Genomic DNA, 12,080 nt, shown 5'->3' with positions numbered 1-12,080 from the left:
TATCCGCCATTTTTTCCGCCATCTTGAATTGAATTTTATTGAATTTCTTATTGTCGGGTCCTCACCGAGTCAATCGGTTAATTAGGAATGGAGTTATCGTGTTCACAGACATACACACATACACACACACACACACATACACACACACACACACACACATACACACACACACACACACATACACACACACACACACATACACACACACACATACACACACACACACATACACACACACAGACCAATACCCAAAAATCATGTTTTTGGACTCAGGGGACCTTGAAACGTATAGAAAACTTGAAATTGGGGTACCTTAATTTTTTTTGGAAAGCAATACTTTCCTTACCTATGGTAGTAGTGCAAGGAAAGTAAAAATTATATTACTATTATATCGTATCGGAAAACGTAATTTCCTATCGGAAAATAGGCGTTAGGGGATGGAGACGCAAGACTGCCGACAGAGAGGAGTGGAGAGGCTTTCTTGAGGAGGCCAAGGCCCTGGATGGGCTGTAGTGCCATGGAGTAAGTAAGTAAGTAAGTACTATTATATCACTGTCAGTGTGTGTGGAAATCCAGCTTTAGGCTACATTATCTTTCCTGTAAATGATGTGTAGATTGTGTACCTACCCAAGACCATTGACAAAGAACTTTTCAGTGATGTAGTCCTTGCAGTTGGAGTTCTCGAAGGCTAAGTAGAACTTGTACTTAGTGTCCAACATCTCGAAACACTTCTCTGCCGCAGATCGAGGGCAATTCAGTCGTCCGCAAGCACCATATATATCAACCTAAAATATATTTGTACACTCTTTTATATGAATAGGAATATCTGAAAATCTACATAACAATGAATGAAAGTTACTTATTTCTTATTGTAATAATGTCAAAAACATTTATTATTCATGGGATATCACACCGAGATTTTTTGTGTAGACAGTGATATATTTTTCAAACCCAATCAGTTTTGAAGGCTAATCAATGATATAATGTATCCATGTGAATCAACTTTTGATAAAATTTCAATGAGAGAAGTCTTTTATGATATTTCAGGGGTGCTAAACCCTCAAGTAAATGAGAGCCAAATGTAATTTTAAATGAATAGTAGGGGGCCGCAAGCTATATTACCTGTATTGTAAATTTTCTGTCCTCTCCTTAATAGCTAATAAGATTGAATACTTATAAAATCTCAAATTATTTCGACCTAGAAAACTGGTGGGATGTTAAGATTGAGATGAAATGATAAATTCATAAGATTGAAACGGATGGGACAGTGTCTGCCTCTTCTCATCTCTACGAGAGTTACAGACAAAAAGGCATATTTTAAGAAAATAGACAGGGTTAACTCAAGAAGTAATTCAACTTATTGGATTGATAATTTTTGTTTGCAGTTTTATTCTGACTTTTGAAAATATAATATTGCATGAAGAACCGTGGGCCGCCGGTTGTGCACTCCTGGCTTATTCTATGTCACTATACTGACTTAGAATAACTGATTTCATTAGTAAGATGACTCTCTTCCTCATTTATGAGCTAAACTCAGTTGCACTCAGAAAACAAGTACTTTTTCTACTTCGGGATAATTGTCCACCGATGGCGAGATGGTTCAGGGTGGCGAAATAATAGCAATAATAGCATGGCGGAGTGAAAAATGTCGTTTCAAGATTGACAGTGTTGATGCATGCAATTAGATGATGAAGAACTAAGTGCCCCACCATTCTTAGATATATGCATTACCGTAAAATTAACTCTCTCAATCTTAAAGCTTCCTTCGTCGCTCCACCTTGCCTCAACCATTATAATATTATGTAAATTAACAGAACTCATTCCCCACACCCAGACTGTAACTTTGTGAACACGTTAAATTTGTGTAAAAATATTCTAATTATAACTGTAGATCGTAGATGTATCTTATTCTGTAAATGATGATTTATCTTATTTGATTCGACGTTTGATTTCTCCTCTGTCTGTCTGCTTACGTCTGTCTGTTGATGAGTGTGTTGCCCTCTAGCCGAGGTGATAACTGATAACCTAAGCGTTTCCGTCTTTCAGGAGGAAAAGTTGCACTCTTCCTCCATGGATTTACTAATCAGGAGAGAGATTATACAATTTCGTGCTATCGGATGGGCACGTTAACTGTCAGTCCCGACTGAAGTATGACAGTCGTGAGGCCCATTGACGGCTCAAATGATTTATTCAGGCGAGGTGGAACTTCCGACAGGAACTCCCCACCAATAAAAGATATACGAATATCATTACTTCAGATCTTGCATTTACAAATAACTAGATGGAATTAAATAGAGAATGCATTTATACAAATGTCAATTAATATATAATTATTATTAAACGAAAATCCTAAATAAATGCTGTGAATCACCCCGAAGACTTCTGCTACTGCAGACATTGACAACAGGGTTAACAGCTAGATGAAAATTCGATGACAACTACTATCCAAAACTGTTATTAGTTGCGGGCTGGCAACTAATTTTTGGATAGTAGTTCCGTTACCTGTATATGTTTGGCCAGCTCATGTGCATACTGTAGCCGATTATTGCGCGCGGCGCAGTTCGACACGAACCAAGCCACCTTGTGCGTCTTATTAGTAGTAAAGTCGCGAGGTGCGCCCGTCCACTCAGTGTGCGCCCAGTCGTGGTACTCCCAGCGTTCATAGGGCGCGACTATGTCGCTGTCGCGCCTGTATGTCGCCGTCCAGTTGAAAACGTCGTTGTACTTTATGTGCTGCGTGTGGTAGGGACATTCTAGGAAGTAGAGCGCCCATACCTGCATGAACATACAAATGTAAGCCTATTAGTCGAGTAAAATCAAGGTATACTCAAATTTCTGTGTGTGGAAGGAGCATTCTAGGAAGTAGAACGCCCATACCTGCATGAACACACAAATGTTGGCCTATTAGTAGAGTGAAATCAAGGTATACTCAGATTTATGTGTGTGGAAGGAGCATTCTAGGAAGTAGAGCGCCCATACCTGTGTGGACACACAAATGTAAGCCTATTAAACGAGTAAAATCAAGGTATACTCAAATTTATGTGTGTGGAAGGTGCATTCTAGGAAGTAGAGCGCCCATACCTGTGTGGACACACAAATGTTGGCCTGTAAGTCGAGTAAAATCAAGGTATACTCAAATTTCTGTGTGTGGAAGGAGCATTCTAGGAAGTAGAGCGCCCATACCTGCATGAGCACACAAATGTTGACCTTTTAATCAAGTGAAATGAGAATATTTCGTTTTCCAATGTTTACAAACATAGAATATTCAATGCCTTGCCATTTGAGCTAAATGAGGAGTGTGCATTTGAATATTTTTATTTTGTTACGTTTTATAAGGATTATACTATGGAGTGAATAAAGTAATTTGATTTGATTTGATTTATGGCCGTTTGCACAGTCGAAAGTGGCTTAAACTCGGAATGAACCACACTATAACAAACAAGATTTAATATGGATTCAATCCCCGTCTTTCGGAGGAGACGATAACGCGTCGGTCCCGACTACCTAAAAATTAGTCGTCACCTCTCATCATCATCCCTCTCACTCATTACCCTCGCACAAGCCTATGATCAGTGGCGCCATTTCACCAAACTGCTAGGGGGGGGGGGAGCAAAAACCAAGAGGTATGAGGGGGGGAAGGAATACGCCCAAAGGATAGAGGGTCCTGGGTTCCCCCATAAAAAAATTGGAAGATGTTATTATATGCTTCATTTTCTCCAGTTTTATACAAATGTGGTTGAAGTATCAATACAAGCATTATAGGCCTACATTATTAGTTAATCATGAAGTATTTATTAGAAATATAGGCCTACAGAGAGGCCCTAAAGTAAGAATACACTGAAACAGATTTCTTAAAAATCATGGAAAATAATAAATTTTTCTTTTACAATGACAATTTCAACAATTTCATTGGGAATCATATTCTAATTGGAAAATAACTTTCAGTTGGAAAGCTAAAGAGTACAGCTGTTCCCATAATTCTCACCAACTCTGTACATACATTATTGATTGTCTGATTGTGCCCTTTCTTTTGTTTTCACTGTGACATCTTGCAACTTGTTAGTTCTCACGTTGAAATTTATGCAATAACTCACTTATTGTGCCCTCATCAATAATTGTACCGCCCATTCTATAATTAAGCTTTAACTAAACCACAGAGAAAAAGATATTCTTTATTACTCCGTACCCATACTTTCAAGGCAATTTTGCTACATTGTTGATACTGTAAAAGGTATTAAATCAGTTTGACCATAGAGAAACGATAGCGTAAGTAGATATCCCATGGTATAGGGCGTTTATGTCGCAACTTTTACTGTTATCCCAAGCCGATAGTTCACGTAGTTCTTTCCTATGCAGCTGTGTGACGCTGGTAGTCTCTCAAATTGTGCCGTTCATACACTATCACCCCAACAAAACAGTGAAAATTGACAATATTCGACAGTAGAGATAATCTAAGACTTTGAACGCACTTTTTTGCTCGAAATCCCCTCCCCCCTCTCCCCCCTCGTCCATCCCTCCACCCCTTCCCCCCGCCTGTAGGGTGGGGGGTGTTCTAAAAATAGATTTCCCCTTCCCCCTGCCCAGTGGAGGTGAGGGGGATGAAAAGAGAGAGAGATATATCTTTCTCTCTCTTTCTAAAAATAGATTTCCCCTTCCCCCTGCCCAGTGGAGGTGAGGGGGATGAAAAGAGAGAGATATATCTTTCTCTCTCTTTCTAAAAATAGATTTCCCCTTCCCCCTGCCCAGTGGAGGTGAGGGGGATGAAAAGAGAGAGAGATATATCTTTCTCTCTCTTTCTAAAAATAGATTTCCCCTTCCTCCTGCCCAGTGGAGGTGAGGGGGATGAAAAGAGAGAGAGATATATCTTTCTCTCTCTTTCTAAAAATAGATTTCCCCTTCCCCCTGCCCAGTGGAGGTGAGGGGGATGAAAAGAGAGAGATATATCTTCTCTCTCTCTCTTTCTAAAAATAGATTTCCCCTCCCCCTGCCCAGTGGAGGTGAGGGGGATGAAAAGAGAGAGATATCTTTCTCTCTCTCTCTCTTTCTAAAAATAGATTTCCCCTTCCCCCTGCCCAGTGGTGGTGAGGGGGATGAAAAGAGAGAGAGATATATCTTTCTCTCTCTTTCTAAAAATAGATTTCCCCTTCCCCCTGCCCAGTGGAGGTGAGGGGGATGAAAAGAGAGAGAGATATATCTTTCTCTCTCTTTCTAAAAATAGATTTCCCCTTCCCCCTGCCCAGTGGAGGTGAGGGGGATGAAAAGAGAGAGAGATATATCTTTCTCTCTCTTTCTAAAAATAGATTTCCCTTTCCCCCTGCCCAGTGGAGGTGAGGGGGATGAAAAGAGAGAGAGATATATCTTTCTCTCTCTTTCTAAAAATAGATTTCCCCTTCCTCCTGCCCAGTGGAGGTGAGGGGGATGAAAAGAGAGAGAGATATATCTTTCTCTCTCTTTCTAAAAATAGATTTCCCCTTCCCCCTGCCCAGTGGAGGTGAGGGGGATGAAAAGAGAGAGATATATCTTTCTCTCTCTCTCTTTCTAAAAATAGATTTCCCCTTCCCCCTGCCCAGTGGAGGTGAGGGGGATGAAAAGAGAGAGAGATATCTTTCTCTCTCTCTCTCTTTCTAAAAAAAGATTTCCCCTTCCCCCTGCCCAGTGGTGGTGAGGGGGATGAAAAGAGAGAGAGATATATCTTTCTCTCTCTTTCTAAAAATAGATTTCCCCTTCCCCCTGCCCAGTGGAGGTGAGGGGGATGAAAAGAGAGAGAGATATATCTTTCTCTCTCTCTCTTTCTAAAAATAGATTTCCCCTTCTCCCTGCCCAGTGGAGGTGAGGGGGATGAAAAGAGAGAGATATATCTTTCTCTCTCTCTCTTTCTAAAAATAGATTTCCCCTTCCCCTTACCCAGTGGAGGTGAGGGGGTTGAAAAGAGATATATATCTCTCTCTCTCCTTGCCCAGGTGAGGGAAAAAAAAAATTTCCCTTTTAGGAGGAAAAATTCCCTCTCTATAGTGACAGATTGAAGTGAATCCATATTTCTACATCTAATGCTATACTGACAGATTGAGGTGAATGCTAGATGAGGGAAAAAAATCTCTTTGAGAGGGAAAAATTCTCTACTGTCAAATTAAAGTGAATCCATATTTCTACATCTAATGCTATACTGACAGATTGAAGTGAATCCATATTTCTACATCTAATGCTATACTGACAGATTGAAGTGAATCCATTTCACTCTAATGCTATACTATGATGCCAGACTCACTTTGAGAAATTCCTTTGGTGTCAGATTAAAGTGAATTCATATTTCTACATCTAATGCTATACTGACAGATTGAAGTGAATCCATATTACTCTATACTACCAAATCCAGAGTGAGGTCAATGACTCTCTCTCTCTCTCTCTCTACATCTAATTGAATTGAGAAATTCTCTCGCATCTAATGCTATAAATCTCTACAATGATCTAAGTTCTTTTACATTTTTTATCTGCAATATCGTACAAGCATTTCCAAAGTTCATCGGAATTTTTAACAACAGATAATGACGAATCATTTGTACAATCATAATGTAGATGTCCACTGTCTAGAATATTGAGCAGTTCGAAAATCTCAGATAAAATCGAAAAGTGTACATTTTCTGTTTTTGTTAACGGTAAATCAACATCTTGACATCCTGTTGAAAATTTAATATTCTTTGCAATTGAATCAAATTCATTAAATGAAATTGACATCAAGAGACGAGTTAATTTTTTGAATTTTGAAAAACCATAACACTGCATCTCGCAGATGTTTGACGTGTCTCGAATGAGGGGGTTAATCTCTCTTTCTAAATTGATGAGATGCACGTGTTATAGGCGCTCGTGTCTGTATAAAAAAGATCACCCCACACGTGTTGTCTGGTCTAGCTCTAAGCAGCAACTAAACTAAAAAACGTGAATGGGATATTGGAATGAAAAATCATTTGAAGGCAGAAAACGTTTATTTACACATTTCGACACAACTATTCATAATTTCATCTTCAATTCTAATTAGCTTATCTATACACAAATTATGAGGACGATAATAACATAGATAGTCTCTTATATCATTTAAATTAACCGTGCTTAGAAAAATGTCTTTCAATTGCTTCGCCAAACTATAATTTTCAGGAGTTGATTTCCTAATTGCACTTTCACACTCATCGTACCAATCAATACAGTTTTTTAACCTCACTTCCAATTCGTTGTCAGCAGCCAACCACTTTCTCGGATCCATGCTGTTGAGCGAATGAAGAAAACTAAGTATATGCAGGAACTATTATAGAGTAATTAAGCGGTCTTTCTTCATTAATTGACGATAGACAACATGTACGCGCTTTATGCAGTCTCAATGCATGCAGGCAATAAACACATTGTAGATCCTTTCCGTTGTAGAAGAATCCATAACGAGCAAAGTTTCTTTTCTGTGAATTTGTGTACATCGGAGCCATTTTCATACTTTGCATTCGATTGTTTTCGCACAAGAGATTATTTGTTTGATACATATTATTAAACAACAAAGAATTATAATGTTGGGCAGAGAATAAAGCACAGCGAGAATGTGGTTTATTTTTATGAATGTTGCACGCAGCATAACACCATGAACTAGTGAAAAAGCTGAAATCAGGTTTTGGAAAATCCTCTGGTATACATTGAACGTTGCTATGCAATCTTCTTAAAAACTTTGCTTTCTCAGTTCCTTTTGTGAAAATTTTCTCATAAGCTGCAAGGTAATCACGTATTAATGACTCACTGTATTCTAAATCTCCATCTTCCCATTTTATTTTATGATAGTGACGTTCTAACCATGTTACATCGTTATACAATTTTGCACTCAATTCTGTCTTTGCAAATGGTGATTTGAAATGGAACACAATATAATTATTGAACTGATCAATTATGGCAAGTTCTTTCACAATAATTTGATTACAATCTTGTTTAAACCAGTGAAGATCGACCGTAGCAATTTTCGCACTCACTTCCTTGTCCACTTCTTTCTCTTCGATGACCTCGCGGGCTTTGTCTTTCTCCCTCCCCTCAGCGGCGGCGGCGGCGGACTCCTCGAATCCTTCTTGTTTCTCCTCCTCCACCTGCAGCGGCTTCGGTGTACCCTTGAATCCTTCATCTCTCCCCTCCTCTTCTCGTTCCCCCTCCTCCTCCACCTCCAGAGGCTTCGGTGTACTGCACCTTGCTTCATAATAGAAACTATCAAGATCGCACTGAATACCAATAGAGCGAGTTTGTGGCTTGTCCAAAATATCAGAACACAAAGAATAGGACATGTTGTCTGTTCAAAGGTGAAACTGATAATGAACTAAATTGAGCAGAATGCACACCTTATATAGGCGGCGCGCTCTATCAATAAAATTACTGAACTTCTTTCACCATGCTCGTGAGAGGTGTGTATTCCATCACACGATCGCTAATTAAAACGCAATACGCGGAAGTATTTGCAGGTACTGCACTATTAAATTCCATTTCAATACGAACATCTGTCGATGATTTCAAATGACTTGGTTGGTGTGAACAATCTACAACAATCAGTGGTGTTGATTCACAAAATGTTTTAAAGTCGATTTCTGTTCCGAGTTCGCTATTGATTGAATGATTATAATACGAGGGCGCGAAATCCAAGAACATCCGGTATAAAACCTCCTTCTTACCTAGCAGATTTTCATATGGATAATACTCACTGTTCAATATACTTTAACATTGTAAATACTGCAGCTATCGAAATTAGATATTGATTTTTTAATTTTATTCTTACGATCAGTTTGAAATGCAATTATAACGTATTTTGGACTATCAAAACTCGATGTGGTACGAACTGCCCAAGAATGGTTAAGTGAATTTTGCAAATTTGGTAATTCACAAATTTCCCAATGGCGGAAACCTAATTTCAGTAGAGTGTCAGCATCGAGCAGTCTCAAAAATTTCAGTCTTACATGATCTTCTAAAGTTATGTAGGGCATCCGCCATTGCAGTTTTGTAATTTTCACACTAACGTTTGTTCCACTTTGAGACTCAACACAATTTAGATCTGTCGGTGACCTCAATAAGACGAGTTCCTGTTTCAAATTTAAAATTATTCTTTGAAAATCTTCAAAAAACGGGAGGATTAATTTCAGCGGAACACAGAAAGTGAATGTATTATCCGTTAGCTCATATCCTGCTCTGTCAAAACCAGCCAAGTGATATGTGTTTTTATCGAGAGTATTTTTCACCAATATAGCTTTAATTGTGGATGTTAATGAATTTAAGAATTTATGCCAATACGTGCCTCGTCAGAGTTTTTTATTTCCTGTCCCGAATAAACTGTATGAGTGTGAAATTGGAATTTAGTAATATCATTATAAAACTGAAGGTCTGTCTCCACATCCAGAATTTCACTAATTGCTGCCACTCCCCCGCCTAACATTTTGCCAATCGACTATAAAACCCAACTTTTCTAATATTCTCGCGCTTTTAGCCGACAAAGCACGTTTGTTTTTAGGTGTTGTCGCTATCGCGTTCCTTTCTCTAATGACTTGATTGGTCTTATTCGAACGTGGGTTGAAAATAAGATAACCCATTACTTTTCATGTATGTGCAACCTAATTGTAATTGTATCTCCGCGGAAATCAATAAACGATCCGTTCTGGTCCGTTACCTTTACATTAATAGTTTGAATTCGATGCGTATTCGAAGGTACATAAATAATCGGTGATGGTACTTCGTTTATTAAATAACCGCTAGGAACCTTTGGTAAAAATTCGTAGATTATATGTTTTTGTTTTCCCTCAGAGTAACTGCCGCAAGCTAAATTACACTCAACTACAATACTGTCAAAGCTTGTTATGTTAACCAAATGTTTGGAATAATGCCATTTATTTGGCTGCAAAACAACATTATAAAAACCAAGTATCTTAGCAATTGAATCAGAACGTGTTAAATCAATGGGTTTATCAGAATGAATTTCAATCTTCATAGTATTTACGTTTGCACGTATAATAAGTTTATTCTTCTTGCCATCAATATTCAATTTATTCTTTAAAGATTTTATAATATCCTCAACTTCATATGCACCAGTATCCAACTCGATTAATCTATCACCATATTTGAAGCTGGAATTTGTTCCTTTGTTAATGTTTGCAATACTATTGTAACTGGAAAAATTAATCAATCCAATTTCCCATTCACGATTTTTATCCAATTCTATAATTTCTTGTAAATGTTCATAGTGGTTACTCATGTTAGATCGTAATGTAATAACCACCATCTTGTGTGTTCATATAGGTAAGAAATCACCTTGCTATGCTTTCAGCGATGCAATTTCAGCGACCCCCACTCCACCCCCCTCTCTTATGAGCAAACACCAATCAAATAACTAACCAACCTTTGATTTGCTGTGTCCTTCTTCCTCCTCCTTTGTCCTCTTCCTCCTCCGTTCTCCTCCTTTGTCCTCCTTTGTCCTCCGTTATCTTCCTCCTCCCCTCCGAGGACAAAAATTGTGCTCCGAGGACAAAAATCCTCCCCTCCGTTCTCCTCCTTTGTCCTCCTCCTCCACACATTTAGCAGGAAAGAAAAAATGAGAGAGGAATGCGGAGAAGGAGGGAGAACATTTGTGTAATTACACTCAATGGTATGACAAGCTATAATGGACATACATTTCCTAGAATAGAATCACTTAAGTTTCTGTCAGATGTTTGGAAAAACTTGGAAGACACTCCCTTCACACAAAATCTAGTTATCATTGCGCATGTGCAGTATCCTTCTCCTTAGCTGTATCCCTATAAATACTCCAGAATAATTGACATTCGCTCAGTTTGATAGTAGCAGCGAAACAGTGAACATGGCTTCTTCCAAAGTGTTTAGTGTGTCTCAGCTTTGTGGTAATAAAATAAAGCCTACCAATGAGTGGTTTGGTTTGTGGGTGTTGACAGAAAATCTATGCAATGACAACCTTATTACAGACATTGGGATAATTGATTACACTGATGGAGAAGAACTGTTAGTGCAGGATGAATCAAATCTTGTGCCTATAACAGAACCCTTTTGTGACAATATTATGCTGGTAAAGGTTTGTGGTTTGGAGGACTGTCAAGAACTGGATAAAAGACGTTTTATTCTAAAGAAGGAGATGTGTGGATCATTCAATTTGTTCTTGAGAGGAAAATTCTCCAAAATGGTGTCAGCTAAGCATGGAGTTAAAGCAAAGTTACCATACCTATTGGACAGTGGAAGCGAAATGTCAAAGAAGATTCTACAACTGCTTGGGGAGGACAACTATAGAGAAGTGCAGCAGAAGTACTACAATCCAGTGGGGATACCATACAAAGTAGAGCTTGCCGATGTCCCCATTGCTACATTAATGGAGGAATTACCAACAATATTGGAGCAGCTAAGGAAGGAACATTTCTATCTTCTGGACTTGGACATAACACAGGACTTTGCTGGAATATTTAACAAGAGTGGAATGTGTGATTTTCTAACTACGAATCATTGTTTTTGTTTCCAAGGAGAATATAAAGAAGACTATAATGTAATTGTGAATAATGATGGAACTGTTGGAATTGATTGCTTGACTTGGGTTAATAATAATGTGAGAGTAAAAATTTATAATAAGTTTATTTGTCAAATGACAAGCCCTGGTGTAAATAAGCAGTTAGGTAACCATATTGTAGACTTTATTGCCTGTCCAGATACAAGATTATGTGAAACCTTTACCTCTGACTTGGCTAAAATGCATGGTATTACACGTTTGGAAGCAACAATTTATAACTACAGCATTAGAAATAACTATAGCTCTAATCAATTTGACCCTATTCAAGATTGCTTGTCACTCTTAAATGACAGTAAGAATTATTTCCAAAAGGCTCCTATATTTTCTGTATCCTTAGCTAAAATGTGGACTAAACTGACAAACAATTTAAAGAATAGCTGTTGTTTGGTTTTTAACAATCTCTTACAATATGTTTACTGGGGAAATAGCAATACCAAGAAATTGACTGGAGTACAATTAAATCTGCCTACCAATCCACAACAACGAAATAAAATAATATCCTATGTAATCTCTGCATTTA

General features: G+C 38.2%; 1 protein-coding gene across 4 annotated transcripts in view; it reads right to left on the bottom strand.

Annotated features, from left to right (window-relative positions):
- The window catches only part of LOC111055726 (glycoprotein 3-alpha-L-fucosyltransferase A), a 109,156-nt gene that overhangs the window by 9,640 nt on the left and 87,436 nt on the right, over positions 1-12,080 (bottom strand). For all 4 annotated transcript variants that reach the window (XM_039433604.1, XM_039433606.1, XM_039433605.1 and 1 more), the window contains 2 exons: positions 2,503-2,775; positions 628-785 (listed from right to left, as the gene is read on the bottom strand). In XM_039433604.1, the coding sequence (XP_039289538.1) occupies positions 628-785; positions 2,503-2,775 (431 nt within the window). The remainder of the gene's footprint in view (positions 1-627; positions 786-2,502; positions 2,776-12,080) is intronic.

Source organism: Nilaparvata lugens, chromosome 7 (genome assembly GCF_014356525.2).
Source record: "Nilaparvata lugens isolate BPH chromosome 7, ASM1435652v1, whole genome shotgun sequence".
Lineage (NCBI taxonomy): Eukaryota > Metazoa > Arthropoda > Insecta > Hemiptera > Delphacidae > Nilaparvata > Nilaparvata lugens.
Note: the sequence above shows the minus strand (reverse complement) of the source record. Positions and strands in the feature narration are given on the sequence as shown.